The following is an 18,637-nucleotide window of genomic DNA, read 5'->3' on the forward strand; positions in this document are numbered from 1 at the left end:
CCACACACCAACACTGAAATGAAGTGGTGCACCATCGTGCATGAAGTACATGTTTCGACGGGTTTCGGTAAGGGTTCTATTAAATCTTGAAAAGCGTTCTGAAGGAACTCCAAATAAAGTTGAACATTCAGTCGTTCCGGCAATACGAATGGTCCAATAAAAAAATTGCCAATATTTCCTGCCCAGATGTTAATTGATTGGAACTGATGTTGATGATGCGAAACAATAGTGGCATGAAGATTTTATCAGCCCATACATGTGTGTTGTGATACCATTTTTGGTAAACCTTGCTTCATCCGTGAAAAGATAGTGCTAACGAAGTTTACATTATATCGTTGCTGATCCAATAGCCAGTTTGCAAACTGTATTCTACGAGGAAAATCTTCAGGAATCAGTTCATGTATTTTTTGCAAATGGTATGGACGTAACAGCTATCCTTGAAGAACATCATGTACTATTGTTTTCGGTGTATTAAACTGTGCTGATGATGGAGTGTCTTCTACAGCAATTAAAATATTTTTCTCTAATTGCGGCGTACGTATGGTTCTTCTCAAACCAGCATCAGTATTATTTTTCAAAATTTTCTTACGAATATGAAGAAAGTTAATAATATGTATTACCTTATTAACTGGAATCGCCCACCATTCTCCCTTAGACGTTGGTCAACTCGTTGAAATGTCTTCTGGCTTGGCAGAGCACGATTAGGAAATCTGTCGTGATATAACCTTTTGGCTTGTAAAGCATTCCAAGACGCAATACCATACATGAGATGTATATCTGGATACACACAATAAACATGTATTCCATATTTCGAATTAATTCACAATTAAATTCACTACGAAATCCAAAAATCGGTAAATTAATAACGAAGTAAAGGATCAATGTGTCAGAGATGTTAATTTGTTGTCGAGAAAAAAAAATAGAAATCATGGCCCTTTTTTTTATTATTATTTTTCTCGTAAACGGTTCAATTTATCGACAATAAACAAGAGTACCTTTTTGTTAGTCTAAGGTTGAAGCTACTCAGATTTATTATTTTAAAGTCTAAAGGCATTAAGTTGTATTACGCCTTACATTTGTTAATTGGGCTCATGCAGCGAAATAATATATTATGATTTTTTTGAATAAGTCATCTTTACCGATGAAGCTCATTTTGAAATTGGTGGATATGTAAACAAACCAAATTGTCGTATCTGACATGAGTAATATTGGAACAACCAGTGCATCCACAAAAAGTAACTGTTTGGTGTGGTTTTTGGTCTGGTGAAGTAAGTATAGAGAAATTGTTTATAAACCAGATAAACTACTTTAGAGAAAGTTGTAGACTGTTATCTGTTTAAAACCGACCTCCCTATTTTTAGACCCGCGAGCCGCCACTGCGTGTGGACTTACCTCAAGTCAATGTAACTTAGGGCCAATTTTTGGGTCTCCTTTTCTTTAAAAACTTATTTAAATGCACTTACAATATCAATACAATACAATAGTGTAATTCTAGGGTAAGGACTCGGCTGCGAAGCGGGCGACTGTACGCCCATGGCTGAAATTTGAATGTGCATTTGTCCCGTGCCTCTTCCTCTTCGATAATCACAAAAGGAAATCTTGTCCGCCCAGAGCTATCGACAGATGGCTAAATATATGCAAAGGTAACGAGCGAAACGGCTTACGAACTGTAAGTTGGAGATTATTCCCCGCTTAGCATTGTTCTTTCCGCAATGGGAGTTAATAAAGTCGGTTTTAATGCGCTTCCTTTGCCTGGTCATTCGGCGTGTGGGACCAGTTGGCCGTCTTTCGTTTCGTTTGTTTTTCGGTGCAGTTGTTTGGGGAGGTATAATAGGAATCGGGTGTTAATAACGCTGTACAGGAAACTGTTACTTCATTCTTTGCAAATCGGTTTTAGTCACAACAGCGAATTATATTTTCATCAAGGTATGCCTTCATAAAAAGGTCACCACCAGGATGATTAATGATTGATATACAGTTGTGGAAATTATATGCAATTTTCATGAAGATATGGATACTGATTTCCAAAAAGGAAAACTTTTTACAGTCGTTTTTATTTTCTACCCGGCCAGTAGTCATCATTACAAATATGTGTGTTTCATTTTTCAATTTTGTAATTTCATTTTAAAAATTAAAATTTGAAGTGTCAATACTTTTATTGTTTGCAGTTTTGGAACTCTCAGTGATTTCAGTAGCTTTGTCTTCGGTTATAAAAGTCAGTCCTGCTTAACTTTTTTAATTTTCAATGAAAGAAAAGTAAATGTAAATTAATAATAATAACTACGAAAGTTGTAGCTGTCAATTAGAAGTTTTTTAAGATGGTGGTATTGAACTTTGTAGAGGGTGTTCCTCAAAAGCACGGCAAACTAAACATGTTTTTTATAAAGAAAGACTGGATATTTTTGGATTTTTTATTAGTTACATCAATTCACATCAAATAACTTCAAAGATGATTGAAAAAATGTGATATTTTATTTTTAACTTGAACACCCTCTATCTTGGAAATCAGTAACTTTAGGCCCCTGGTTTGTTAAATCTTTTGAGCGTAAAATGACACAAGAGATCACCCCATTGATTTATGACACGGACTTAAAACCTTGCATGTGTTTTATATTTGGTCTAATCGTTTATGACATATAGGAACATAAAAAAAATGTAAATATTTATGATTTTCTTAATATTTTCTGGTATTTATTTGTTAATCCTCTCTTTTGAATTATTTTATTACGAACATCTCAAAGAGTTAATGGTTCCCCTTCACAAAGTCTGCTTCTAAAGTTATTCCTCAAAACTGAATCTAGAGGACTTAAGTCAGGGCTATTTGAAGGCCACCAAACACCTATACAAAAATTAAAAGCAGCAGTTTAATTTTGGCCTTAATTTTGGTAACAATATTGTCTGGCAACTGGATGTGGGATTTCTTTATAATCTACTTAACATAAATTTTTGGCTTCTGTAGATCTGGTGGTCCTAAAGTAGCCCTAATTTAAGTCCTCTGTATACACTTTCGAGGAGTTACCTTAGAAGCAGACTTTATTATTATCTGTGAAGATTTTGTGGAGTAGAACCACTAAATTTTCAAAATATTTGTAATAAAATAACTCAAGAAATGGAATTAATAAGAGAGAACTAAGAAAAGCAATAAATGAATTAAAACACAATTATTTGTAGGTTATACGTAGATCACAGTAGAGGTCATTTTGAACATTTATTTTAGATACTATTATTTATCATGTTTCATTTACAATTTTAATTTCTTTTTCATGGCAAAAAGGAAGAAAAGTCCTAGGTGATTGCTTAAATATCTTCCTATATTTTATATACGGTTAGATCAAATATACAAATGTCTATTTAATAGGTATTTCTTCCTTATTTAACAGTTTCTTCTACATTCAAAGATCAAGAAGCCAAGGAGGTTCACATTTATAACCAATATCTCTGGATCTTCAATTGGGACAATCTAAACTTGAAGAAGATGTTGTCCAAAACAAATATCTTGGTCAACGATTCTTATATTTTTTTACCAAAAGCTTTCTCATCGTGTACGAAAGAAAGGATGAGTATTGAAATTTTAAGCAACTGACTGCAATAACTCTTGCTGCAATCAGTATATATCAGTAGCCATTTATTATGTCAAAACAGGTATAAATATGCATCTGCCACAGGTGGCTGTTGTGTACTCCAGTTATCTTTTCTTGTAAGCGATATCCATGTTCCTTTTAGTCTCGATTAATTTACGTTAATGTAATTGATGAAACACTTTGGGTATACATTTCTTGTTTAAGAGGGAATGAGAAAACGTTTTATTTAAATCAACATATATTTTTAAAATACGTACATACACAATTTAAAAAATTTACAATGTCACCCTAGCTACATACAAAATCAATAGTCAACATCTCGTCGTATTTATAACAATGGAAAGGCACCCAATACAATCTTAGCAGTATATTTACAAAACTGACCTAATAACTAGAAAAACAGAAGTATTATAATACATGATAATCTTTGGTTTTGACAGCTGTATGAAGTTTTACTAAAAAATTTCAAGGCGCCTTAAAAATTTGTTAGTAAAACTGGGGCAAAGTGCAATATAAAACAAAAGTGCATTTTTACAATTTTTGTACAGAACGCAACGTATTAGACCACATAGTAAGCTGCTATATGATTAAAAGGAGGAGGGTCACTTAGCGCTTTCTTCGGTCAAGTTGGAAAAATAAAAAAAAATGCATGATTTTTATAGCCTAGAACCAGACAAACATAATTCAATCGATTTTAACCCAAATGGACCCACCCTTCACCATCCATTGCCCTACATACCCCCCATTAACAGACCCACAAACAATGACACGTAGTAATGGCAGAAAAATTACTTTTTACTCATCCCTAGTAGGCCAGGTCGAATCTGTCAAAATTACAAAAATTTTTAAAAAATTTTTAAAAATACCAATTTTATCCGAGTTTTTGGAACCTATGCATTTTGGAAGAATATTGAAGAGGAAAAAAATGTTTAAATTTATTACCGATGTTGCAAAATAGCAATAATTGATGAAAAAAAGGAAAAAAAAGTTTTTGGAAAAATTTTTAAAAAAAATTTAAATGCCTCCAAGACAATTTTTGGTCCAAAATTTCAGAAAAAAAAAACTATCCAAAAAATATCAAAGAAATTTGAAGGAAAGTTGGAATATACTCTAAAGTTTTTTTACCCGTTTTACTCAAAGCTATAAAAATTATGCAATTTTTAAAATTTTTCAATTGGGTCGAAAACTGCGCTAATAACCTTGCTCCTTTCAACGTAAAAAGAGGAAAAACATATGACGAAAAACAAAAAATAATAATTACCCAAGGATGTGATAATTACATGTTCTAATAGGATGGAAAATACACTTGGTGTCGATAATTTCAACTAAAAGCAGCTTATAACTGAAATTTGAAGCATCAAAATCCAAAGTTTCAAACGAATTTCGAACTTATTTGCACTTTTTCAAGATTGGTAACGCAACAGTACTTCATAAACTGATTGAACTTAGACTAGACTGGTTCGAAGTCCCAATACTTTTACAAAAAGCTACTGAAATAGTCATAGCTTAACTGTTTCTTAAAAGTACAATTGAAAGCACGAAAATTTATTAATATATTTACAAAAATAGTTTTCAATTTCGATAGTTGTTAGAAATTTTATCACTAAAAGTGTCTGAATACACCCTAGCATCTTATAAGACAACTAAGCGTATACCTTTACTTTGGTCGTTTTTGGACGGATTGGATATAAAATGGCATTAACTTGGCCAACATTTTTGGACATGGCACCAAAAGGACACGGGCAATTTCTGCTTGAATGGCACAACAAGTTATGGCAATCCCAAATGGCAAACAACTTAGAATGAATACCAGTTAAAGGGGTTGGTAGAGATAACAGTATTATTGTTAATACTTAATTGCTGATTTTGTAAATATTAATTAGATACAGTGTACTTCAGGGATCAGTTCATGACCCTCTTTGTTTTATAAAGCAAATTATTGATTTCCGCTTCTATTTGTCTGGCTTCTTTTAAATTCTAAACGAACTTTGGTTTTAGGATTACCTTGTATCATTTATTGTTATCATCCCCACACCCTTCTCTGATAAGAAATATATCAATTCACACAGATTTGTTCGAGAAATATGTATGGTAACTCATGGAAAACCTCTCTAGCTGCTGCTGCTGCTGATCTCGTGCTTCACATCGATGTCTGTCGGTCTGTACACACTGCTGATGACGGATTCCGGCACTGTGGGGTGTTGGGACTCTCGGTGTCTCCTCAAATCGACTTTCCTCTGGAAAGCCTTATCGCAGAGGCCGCAGGAGAAGGGCTTGTAGCCTGTGTGTTTGCGCATGTGCGTGATGAGGTTGGAGGATTGGCTGAAGGCCTTCGAGCACACGACGCACTTGTGGGGCTTTTCGCCTGAAACAGAGAACGAGATTAGGGACTTTTTAGGGTTTCGCGAGGTGGAGTTTCGGTTACTGCAACCCCTATCCCGCGAGGGGTGGATTTTACTGAAATTGCATACGCTGAAGAGCAGATGGGTTGGTTGAATTTAAGTTTCTCATGATCGATTTTGATTTTGTTATGATGGGAAAATAAAAAATTGTAGGAAAATTATGTACTTGGATATGATTAGGATATTATTATTTGGTCTCTGAAAATCTTATCGGATTTTTCGTGGAAGGTAGATTTGGGCTGTTTTTGAAGGTCTGCTTTTCTTTCCGTGGAGTTTTTCGAAAAGAAAATTTATATATGGAAAAAATGTAATCAATAAAAATTGCAAAAAAAGGTTCCCCCAACGACTTTAATTTTACAAGAAATCGTAGGAGCAGATAAAAAATGTAAATCTCTAAACTAAAAAGACAACAAACAGTTATTCGATCATACAGGGCGATTTTTCAGCCTGTTATAATTTCAAGGGTTTATTATTTATATTATTTTATATAATTAATGAATCAAACTGTACAGACAATAGCTTTCGAGATAGAGGGTGCTGAAATAAAAAAAAAATTATATGTATTCAAAGGTCTCTGATGTTGCTTGACGTATGTAGATGAAACTTAGGCTAATGGCTAATTATAGGCTAAACTTCCTGAAATGATATACAAATCTGCCAACCACTGGCAGAGATAGAGTAGGAGATACTGTCGACGGTCAAATGTCGACGCCACTGAATGTTTTGGAAATTAGATAAATACATAGGTACATTTAATTCCTAATCCAATTTTTATTAAATACAGTATATCCATTGAAAAACTCATTAACGTAGAAATTTTAAATATTTTGGAAGCTACGCCTCCCCATTATTCCTCAGATAATAATTAAAAAATTATATTTTAATGATTTTTTAAAATTTTTTATGGTTACACTGTATATAAAAACTTATTCCGAACAAAAGATTCCTATACTTTAAAACATTATTTTTTTTTTGAAAAACGTGTTTTTAAATTTATTCAGCTGTGCGACAAGCTTATTTAAAACTAAAAATGTAGATTTTATAAGTTGGTTAAATTGTTAGTCTACTCAAACAGGAAAATAACTAGTAATCATCGAAACTGTGGTCATAGGCAACTTGATTTCATTCTACTGGAGATCCATATTTATGTTTTAAGTCCATATTTATGCTTCAACATGCGTTTTATACTCTTCTAGCTTATGGCCTACATATAAGATCGACACAGTCAATTTGATTTTTTTTTATTAAAAGTCCATGTTTACGTTTTAAAGCGTGTATTATATTTGTATCTTATGAGATCGAAACTGTGGCCATAGTTGACTTGATTTTTTCATATTGGAAATACATGCTTATGCCAGTGGCGGCTCGTGACATTGTGAATAGGTAAGGCCCGTGGCTTTTTTACTAAGTGGCAAGAAAAAAATAATTTTCAAGGTCAAACAACTAAATGCATCTGGAAATTTTTAGTTGCACTTAAAATATAGAAAAACTGATGTTCTCGAGCAGGATTTTCATTCAAATGTTATAAAAAATAATACGCTCTCAAATAATAAATAGGAATAAATTTCCACGTCATTTTTTATTATGGAGATCTTTGCCAATAGCCCTACTATAAAATTATATTATTAATAATAATATCAGAACTTTAAAAATTGTTTTTACAATAAAATTAATTGACAGAAAACAAATTGTTCCTACTTGGTTTTTGAATTTAAAAAATTATTTAAAAATATAAAAACAAATTTAGCCAGCCAATTTATCTATTTACATAAAAAACAACGCCGCCAGCTTTTCGTTTGCCTCCACTTTTAACAAAATATTTTGAAACAGTGAATGTTTTTATAAAACAGGTTTATTCGTCCGTCCTTTTTTGCAAATTTACTTATTTTATTTACTTCATCAAATTGAGGATCGGCACTAAGATTTTACAATAGTTCTTTTTCTATCGTCATCACTGATAAGTTGTTTAAAGCGCTCTTGTGTTATCGTATTTCTAAGTCTTAATGTGCGTAAGACACAAAAAATTTCTTTTTGTCGAGACAACAATTTATCTTTCCGCAAATACTATTTTAAATTCCTTGTATAATATTTCTTTCGTTTTTTGAACTTCTAAATTACGAAATTGTTCGCCTCCGTACAAAAATATGAATTTCGTCTTGCAATCTATCTATTTCAAAAACGTTCGGATACTTTTGTAATAAACATTCAAACGATTTTTCGGGAAATTTGTTTGCATATTCGGGAAATTTAGAGGAATTTATTAAAGTAAAAAATTTAAATCATGTAAATTCTCAAAACGAGTAGGTACTTAATTAAGTGGAAATATATTTCGAAAACATTTCTAATTCGACGCAACTTTTGCCTCGTTTACAATTTCTTTTTTTCTATTAAATGTCCATATTTATTTTAAAGCGCTTATTATATTTCTAACTTAATAAGGACTTATTAGATCGACACTGTGGCCATAGTTGACTTGATATTTTTCCATTGGAAGTTCATACTTATGCTTTACAGTAGGTTTTGCATTTCTAACTTATAATAATCTATAAGATCGAAACTGTGATCGTAGTCAACTTGATTTTTTTCTATTGGAAGTCCATATTTACACTTTAAATCCATATCTTTGCTTTAAAATGAATTTATACCTTTTAACTTATAGTACGTATAAGACATTAAAGGTGTCATAATCAACTTGATTTTTATTTTATTAGAAGTATATATTTATGCTTGAAACTGGATTTTATGTTTCTGATTTATTAGATGCAGTTAATATTAATAATTTATTGAATCACACAAACGCACTGTTTGTTTCCAAATGGCGATAATCGATGTACCCGACAATTTGCCCCGTAACGTAATGAGGGGTATCGGGAAGAAGACGGCAACGCCGTGACATCCACTGTTTCTGCCGTAATGAATTAGAGGCCGTTTCCAATAATAACCGGTAACGGCGTTATAAATAATGCGCGACTGGGACGGAGAATAACAAGGCAATTTCTAAATTATCCATTTGACAAGTGATGGTTCGGTTCTGATATAACGTTGATACATCGCCGTACACCGCTTTCCACTAAAACTTATGAGCGAACCCCCTAGGGGGCAGATTATCTAACGTGGACATTCGTTTCGAACATCAATTTCAATTAGCGGACGGCCGACGGGGTCTTTCGCGGTTTTAATCAGTCGTTTTATTAACATAAGTAATTAGAAGTTTCGGGGAATAATTTTTGCTGCGAAATATGCACGGGGGATGGCCAGATAGTGTTTTAATTCATTGACTCGACTAGGAAATGCGAACGAGTTAAATAAGATTTTGATGCAAAAGTGTAACAAAGGCAACTTCTACTCTTCAAGAATATCGTAACATACGCTGCTGTGCAGAAAAATGTACGTATATAGTGGACCGTTACCGCCTGCACCACAAAGCCTTACATCTGCCGCTGTCTTGTTTGGTGACGTCAGTACTAGTGGTATTCTTAATCTCTAATTATAAATGACAAGTTGACAGGCGCTTTGTTGTCAGCTTAATTTAAATATTTTGTTTTTTGCAACTGTTATGATCATGTAATTTTAAATAATCCTGAATGTAATTGTTGTGTGTACTACATACTTACACCAAAATGTCGTTTTATTTTGTAATTTAAATCAGGTTACTAAAATCACAACAGCGCAGCGTGTCGCAAATAAAGCTTTATGGTAAAAGAAATGACATATTAAGTAAAAAAGTACCTAACTAATTTTCGTTAAACATGTTTGTACATTTTTTGCTAAGTTAACTTAAATTAACATTAACTTTAATATTGCCCACAAGTCGTATTTTTCTGTATTAATTGCTGTTTTTAAATCTTCTAAACGGCAAAAGCTTACTTTTTTTTATAAATCCGTTTGAATAGAAAATAAGAGGTCTTGTTAATATCTAACTGGCAATAAATCTGTATTGGATCTGCATTACTATCTGTTCGTGGAGGTACTGTACAACTTCATTGAAATTGGTATAAAGTTCTTCTGTAATTAGCAGAAGAGAATTCTTGCCGAGTACCTGAGAAATGTTCCAATACTACAATCTGATTTCTTTAGTTTGATCCCTATCCAATCCATGTCAACAACTCTCTCTATCTTATACTCTCCAACTACATAACAATTAATTAATTAGAAATGAAATATGTCTACAAGTAGAAGAAAAACCAAATCACGAGGTTTGAGATCTGAAGCTACAATCTAGCCACTGTCAATTCACTTCTTTGATATTAACCATACATTCTATGAAACAAATCATCCAGAAACACTGACCAGCCAATTAATGAGATCAAAATAGCTTTACAGGAATTAAATATCTAACCCTATTTACAATTCCTAAAGGATGTAAAGCCTATATTAATGAATCATTATCTTCACAGACCTTAACCACTTGATTGAAGAATGATTTACAATTCATCCTGAAATTGAAGCAATGCCGCACCTATTGACTGCAACAAACCCTTAATAATACAATGAGAACATTTAATGATATTCAGATGAAAATCTTGTTCCAGTTCCGATAAAGTAAACTAGTAATGAAACTATTCTCTATCTGCTTTAGATGATCAACATTACGCTACCCAATGAACCAGAATTTCGTTCCACTATGTCAGTTCTCTTCTAAGGAGGGAGGAGTTATGAGAACACAGTGCATATCTGTATTTTATAAAGCTTTATTTACAATTCAATAACATACTATATTTGACTTTCATTTAAGAGGTTGCAGTGGATTAATTTTTTAGCCCTTGAGGAGTTAGGATCTTATTTTTTTCTGTGGGGTAACATGAAGAGTTTAACCAATCAATATTGAACAAGATCACATACAAGACATAATTTATGCGCAAAGAAACAAGCATGTCGTATACACGAACATCTTATTTTCTGGTATAGAACTCAGAAATAGTGAGTAAAGAAAACCTTTCAACATTTTTACTGACAATCCTTATATTTCAAGTGATGTTAAGCAAATAGGAGTTTTCGTATGTATTTTATTATTGCCTTAATCAAATCAATCACAGATTTGCCTTGTTATTGTATTATTGATAATGTATAAGATAATTGAGGAACAAAGAATTAGAAGTTCAGTACATCTAGAGGACGACAAAATGTGAGTGATTTTTCAAACCAGAAACCAGATTATACTTTCTCGATGGTTTTCGACTCAGTGGATCTCAATCCAATCTCAGATTAGCTATTTTACATCATATTTTAAAGATATCCTAACCTAAAAGTGAGAAAACACAATTTTTGCAATATTTGAGGTTATGTCACGAAGTAATTTTTCTCCAAAAACTCGATTTGGCATCTTTACGGGGCTCTAGGGTAGATCTACTGTTTCAGAAATTTGATCCCCAGGGCTTTGGTATAGAATCTACAGCCTTAGAATTTCTTCGCGTCGAAATTCGATCATCTAGGCTATGAGATTGTATGGATTGGATTGGCCATTTTGAATTTTCTAATTTTGCCCTCACATTCGTAATCAGCGACCCCGAAAACCAAGAATAGTGCTTTCAGATGTCATAACAAGTTTTGTGCGAAAAATTACCTTGTGATGTAACATAACCTCAAATATACCGAAAAACCGTGTTTTTTACACTTTTGGGTTAGGATATCTCGAAATCTTGACGTGTTGGAACAATTCTGAGGTCAGATTCAGATTGGTCTAAAATTTTATCGGTCTGTGTTATTGGTTTTGTTTTGTGATTAAAAAAAATATGCAGCAAAAGTCAGTTACTGATTTTATCTTTGCGTACGGCGGCTGAGGTTGCAATAAATGAACCCTGGCCCGCAAGGCTTATCCTCCAACTAAATGGATAGACGACTATGCGGGTCTCACCTTCAACGCTGATTGCTGACCGCTATGCCTCGGTGCTGATTTCATTGCCCCTTTTAAGGCCAGAAATTTGTAAATAATTTATACGCGTCCCGATAAGGCGAAGGAAAAATTCCGAATCCATATAAACAGGGGCATTGGAAACTAGTCGCAGCGAGATATATTAACGTCGCGATTAGGGATTCGAAGCGGTTGCCTTTTGAATTTTTCATCGCACTGAGGAGAAATGGCAAAGACGGAAATGGGCAGCTTGATTTGATGTTTGAATTATTATTGGCGGTGCTTTAGTTGCATATAGAGTGTACTGTAAACCGGGACACTGACTTTTTTTTGGGATTTTTCTAGATGTGCAGCCTGACCAAATTATTTGGGAGATTCAGATGCACAGAAGTCATTAAATATCATTAAATAACTATGCAGGGTGTTCCTAAAGATCATGTACATAAAGGAAGTGGCAATTCTTTGGCTTATTTCATGAATAAAAATTCATATAAACACCGATCTACAGGGTGTTGAAATTTCAAGATTTTTTTGTTTTTTCACTGTAGTTCCTACAGTTTTTGAGATATTTAGTTCAAATTTGGAATGTAGGTCACGCTGTAGAGCTTATATCATTGGTCAACGCCGTTCTAGGTGGTGAAATTTCGAAATACTTGAAATTATTCAATTTTCGTCTCTGAAAACATATATAGGTCGAAACCATGAGAGTTGCACGAACAAAATTTGGACAGGACATAGCTAATACAATGCAAAACATCTCCTTAATGTTAAAAATGCTGTCACCGCCGTTATTGGTGATGAAATTTCGAAATATTTGAAATTATCCAATTTTCGTGGCTGAAAACATACATAGGTATTGCATTGTCGAAACCAAGAGAGTTGCACGAACAAAATTTGGACAGGACATAGCTAACACACTGCAAAACATCACCTTAATGTTAAAATGCTGTCACCGCCGTTCTTGATCCAGTAGGCTCTAGCTTTATTTGAATAATCTCTTGTTTCTATTAATTTTGACAGTCTATCCGCTGTTTATTCACTGGTATTGTATACACTAGAGATTTGAGATGCCTCCATAGGAAAAAATCTAGGCTATTTAAGTCAGGGGACTAGGGACCATGATCGAGGTCCCCCCGTCCTATTCACTTGTTCTCACACACGTTATTTAAATACCCCAGAGCAAAATGGAAAAATGTGCTTGGGCGCTATCATGCATATACCACACTTTATTTCTCAGCAAAAGAGGTAATTCTTCGAGTAATAAGGGAAATTCATGTCGCAAAAAATGCCTATACGAGTGACTAGTAAGTCGACCAGGCAAAAAGAAAGGACCAATCAAATGATCCTCAAGTATACCACTCCATACATTTAATGAGAGCTGTTCTTGAAAATGAGTTTCTACAATTCCATGTGGATTTTCTTCTGCCTATATGTAGTTGTTTTGAAAAGTTATAATTGAATTCCTTGAAAAATTGGCTTCGTCAGTACAAAGGACATTTCTTCGTTGATCAGGTATCATTCTATTGGTAGCTCCATGTACAGACGTCTGGCTTCTTGCATTTCCATTCGCCAAGCCATACATCAAATGCATTTCAGCTATTCCAAAAAATCGGAAAATTTGGCATAGTTATGAGATTATTAAATATTTAAAACATTTTTATCCCTTAGAGTTTACAACTTAAACCTTTAATTTATAAACATATGCAGACCCAAGCTACGATTTCATGCGAACTGTCAAAATTAATGGAAACAAGAGATTATCCAAATAAAGCCAGTGCCTACTGAACCATGTTAAAATTTCTATTTCATCCAACGAATTACACGAAATCGCTTTATTTTTTTTTTCGATAACGGTCGCAGATACGGAAAAACCATAAAAGAAAAACCATTTGAGAAAAAGTTTCTCAACAAATAGAATATTCAGTTTGTATTTTAGAATATATCAGCGACGCACCGTATAAAATGTCAGGGAAAGAAAGGGGGGCGTGACCCCCGAAAAACTATTACAATTATGCAAGCCCTACAGCAGCGTAACTTATATTCCATATTTGGAGCTATAGAGACTTATAATTATATGAATTGTTAGTCAAGAAATAAGCCAAAGAATTACCTCCTCCCTTATGTACATGATATTTAGATATTTCCCGGACTTCAGTAAAATTTTTGCATAGAAGTACCTATTTGGACGATAAAAAAAAGGAACTTTCCGTAAATTGCTGATCTGTTTTTGATGCGTTGCAAACAGTAACGATAATTTTTGCAATTACCGGCTTACATATCACGATATATTCGTTATTAGGCATACATTGTTTTAAAAAAAAACTTGCCTAATTGCACAGCGCACTTACACCCTAATTGGAGTCGTTACCGCTGGCGATAGCGGGCAATTGCAGCCGTAATCATAGCTGGCTGGCTCCAAAGCCCGGTTTTTTATCACCGCGAAATATTATTCCATATTGTGCATTATCGTAATGATTGGCAACGAATACACTCGCGGCCTTTGATGAAACTGGCACACTTTTTCCTTCTTGAAGAAGTAATGAACGTCGGTACGGAATTCATTATGATCCGGCCAGATATACACGTCCTTTGATTTTATCAGCAGTCCTGTCATCAAATCGGCAGCGGGGAATTATTTATGGAATAATCAGAGGCCCGATTGGAAATCTGAGGGAATAATGCAACTGTTGGGCTCGTTTTATGTCTTCGTCGAATGTCAGGAACGTTATTCTTTGAATTTGTGAAATTATAGGGAGGCTGACGCGAAATATGACTTCGGTAGAGGCGAATTATTAATTCTGCTGAACAATGTTTCAATAACGTCCAGTGCACCAGAAATCGCTGTTTCTGTTTTAGAGGAAATGAAGAACTATTAGTTTTACCTTTATACAGGGTGTGGCGTGTATAATCTATAAAAATTAAACTAAAGCTTCCTAACGAATGTAATAGAATAGTCTTATACGAAAAAGTTTTCCACCGCGGCACTTAGGCCTTATTAGGCCCCTTGTACACCCTCCTTCATTACTCGAGTACTTTTCTTCAAACTATTCTATTTACTACACGGGTGGCTTGGTGGCAAAATCTCGTACAGTTTTATGTATGATAACATGGTCTTGAGCTACAGAGATTTTCTTTGCTCAGTTCTCATTACCATTTATCGGGGACCACACGCATGCGGCAAATGTTGGGCTACCCAGGTCTCTGGTAGGCTGCCACAGCCACGTCCCCGAGCCTGCCTTAGGTCACCCATCCAAATTCCAGCCTGCGTCCGTGATGCTTACCTGGGCAGATCGAAATCCACCGGCCAAGACACCCGGCTGGGCGGTCCCCTCTTATTATAATAATAGTAATTAATAGAAATACCATTTCTAGGAAAAGCTTCCAATCCATCGCTGAGGAAACATTTCATTCAAAAGTGTCGTTACTTCTCGAGTACTGAGTGGAGGAGTTCCATCTTGAAGATAAAACATGCGTGCCCGAACTTGTAATGACACATCGTCTAATAATTCAGTCAACCGGTTCTCCAATGAGTCAGCATAATTGTTGGTCCATTTAGTTGTCCTTCGAAGAAATAGGGACCCACAAGCACACCGGCTATTATTCCAGCCCAAACATTTACCGAAAATGTGCATATTATGGAAATTCACTTCATCACAGGTAAATGTCGCCTCATTTGTTACACAAACATAAGCAGGAAAGTCTACTTGATTAGCACATTGCCGTAAAAACCATCTGCAAAAACGCATTCGTTGATCACAATCCGAGGGTAAAATCTGTTGAGTTGGTTGCAGATGAAAGGGGTGCAACAGCTGTGGTCTTAAGAAGTGATATACGGTACAAGATGAGGTTCCTACTTGCTGTGCGAGTCGTCGAGTACTAATTGTGGGGTCTTCGTCATGATTTTCCAACACTGCATCTTCAACAATAAGGTTCACTTGCTGACCACGTCCTTCTCCTCGAGGAATGACACTGTAGGATTGTATTTGTACGTGGGGGTGACGTTGTGGCCATCGTTACCGGTACAACCTAGTCGCCGCGAGCGCATTTTCTGCGGCTGCACCATACGCTAACACCATATCGACACGTGCGGAAATAGTAAATGCATTGTTTTCTCGGTTCATTGTAAATCTAGTTTGTGCATGCACAAACTAAAAAATTAAGCAAAGTAAGAAATAAGAATCTCTTTTTTAATGTAATCGGCACGCTATTCTTATTTTTTACTTCTTTATAAAAATTACACTGTCACTATCGTCGAATTACAAAATAAAAACTTTTGTCTGGAATCTTTCACTTTTCAACACTGATCGGGCGATGGACCATGGTTAATATTTAATAATTAAGTGAATAATGAATTCGATACAAATACAAAATCAGTTGACTGCACAACGTAACCTTGACAATGTAACCTAACCTTCTTTTAGTTTTACTAGTATTAAATTATACCGACTTAAATTATAAGGTTGCATCTCGGGTCGCATAAAAACATTTGCAACGTTTTTAATAAATAACACAGGGTCAGCCTTCATTTTCATTGAATAAATAACTTTAATTTAAAAAAAAAAAACGCGAAGACCTTTTCGTATAAGATTTTTCTATTACAAATATCATCAGGAAGCTATAGTTTAATGTTTTATAGATTATACACGCCACACCCGGTATCGTGTGAAAGTATTCAAGGTGTCTCAGTTTTGATAATAGAACATACAAACCGACACAAATAAGTTTATGTTTCTGACTCAGGCAGAGCTGAGCGAGATTGAGAAAGGACGCATTCGAATAGAAAGAATAAGACATAGGCGATTTGGGATTGGAGCGTTTTTCTTGCCCTGACTAGTGTATATTTGTGGGCGAATCTATCTCAGATGCAATCTTATTTGTCTCCAAAAATACTTACACAAGCACTTCCAGAAGTGCTCCTGCTCCTGCTGTGATAAAATAAACCTACTAAAAGTAGGTGTATTTTAATTTTGATGAACATGTTCATGCCAAAACGTAAAAACAAAGGATTATTTGAACATTTTGATTAACAAATCGAACACTTAACTAATACACCTGAAGATGGACTAAATAGGACAAATATTGAATTTATTTTTTTCCATTATTATCGAATAATGTATTCAAACTCCACGACATTTTTGATAACAGGTCAGCATCTATCCTCGACATAACCATCTACCTTATTTCCAATTACTTAAACGTTCGAAAGTGAGTCGAAATTTGGGACAGTTCCTTATTAAAAACTTTCTAAACTTTCGATTCGACCACAACACCCTCCAAATTTTCACACTGCACATGTCGTCGACACGCGATCTCCCATTATAGGGCTGCACCCTCCTTACATATAAATTATTAATAATTACCGTTGCGACCGGATGATGCACCAGATTTATGATTCACTTATACCGCGCTATCAATCATTCCAATCTCGATCTCCGTCACCTAAAGGTTTGATTGATAAACGCGTTTGTCGTTGGATGAAAAGTGGACCTGCATTGTCCGAAAAAAAATATACGTATGATTATTGAGTATGGAAATACATACATAATGCATGTCCTTGGAGAAGTCCATTTGTGCCTGTAGGATCTGCATTGAAAATCGAAATTACAGTGCGATCTGAAGTTGATAGATTGTACGTGTCAATGTATAGTTGACATTAATGTCTGTATTATAACAACGAGAAGTTCCGTCTGTTCAAAATCAGGATTCTTGTCAATTGAATTTACACTGAAAGAGAGAAATGTTTCATATTCTTCAGTACGACTTATTTAGTAGAACTAAAAAATGATGTCACAGAAACTGACAGCTAGAGTTCGGGGATATGCGGTTCGTAACAGGACGGGACTCAGCTTTCTAATATAAACACAATTATGTACATAAAAAATACTTGTGCAGGGGAAATGACTAGGTACTGAACATTCATTGCTGACAAAGGACAATAAGAGAAGTTGTTGAGACATTAATTGATACGCACAAGTTACAATTTTCCATATTTAGGTTCTTTCCAATTCGCTTTACATATTTTTATCTCATTATTGAGCGAATGCATATTTAAATCTTTTACTTCGCCGTGAACTGTTGTTGCGATAGTTGGTGTGATTTTAATTTCTTCATTACAGAAACTAAGATAGTGTCTATTAATATAACCTACGCCTCACCACAAACGTTTCAATCTTTCAGTAATATCTGCAATTTGTGTCGTTGTTATTGGAATGACAGATTTAACCTTAAAAATGTTAGGTTTCCATATTAGAAACAATTTCGAATGAAGTTGCCCTAAAATCATTCGACCTAAACTTGAGTATTGTTCATTTATTTTGTATTTGGTATGTTCTGTGTATAATGTCGAAAATGTACAGCGTAAATTTCTTTATTTTTTAAGTTTAAAAGTTGGATGCTGGCGCCAAACCTTTTCTAGATTTTATGGTCTATGTTATTAATCATGTCACTATTAAATTTATTGATTAGTGTTATATTGTTATTGTTTAAATATAACTTAGTTAATTATGTATTATACTCTGTCCCAAAAGTCTCGGAACAGCAAGATATCTATATTAATAGTGAGTTTTGAGTAAAGTTCAGATATACTTCAGAAAATAACGAGCGTTCAAATAAAAACGTGGTCGAAGTTGGCTCTGACACATTGGACGTAGGGAGTAGCTTATAGCGATCAACTTAACCTCATTTCTCAACGAGCTGTATAGCAGCTGTCAATTTCAATAACGTTAAGGACTATATAACATTATTTTAAGTAATAATCGTGATAACAATAAATTAAAGCAGCTGCTGAAAGTGTCAGTGTCCCC

At 34.4% G+C, this 18,637-nt stretch overlaps 1 protein-coding gene across 1 annotated transcript in view; it reads right to left on the reverse strand.

The window, feature by feature from the left end:
* Positions 1 to 4,702: 4,702 nt before the first annotated feature.
* LOC108909456 (fez family zinc finger protein 1-like) overlaps positions 4,703 to 18,637 on the reverse strand; it is a 61,680-nt gene continuing 47,745 nt past the window's right edge. Inside the window, exon 6 of the mRNA XM_018713797.1 lies at positions 4,703 to 5,946. Within this exon, the coding sequence (XP_018569313.1) occupies positions 5,693 to 5,946 (254 nt within the window). The 3' untranslated portion in view covers positions 4,703 to 5,692. The remainder of the gene's footprint in view (positions 5,947 to 18,637) is intronic.

Source organism: Anoplophora glabripennis, unplaced genomic scaffold (assembly GCF_000390285.2).
Source record: "Anoplophora glabripennis isolate ALB-LARVAE unplaced genomic scaffold, Agla_2.0 scaffold383, whole genome shotgun sequence".
NCBI lineage: Eukaryota > Metazoa > Arthropoda > Insecta > Coleoptera > Cerambycidae > Anoplophora > Anoplophora glabripennis.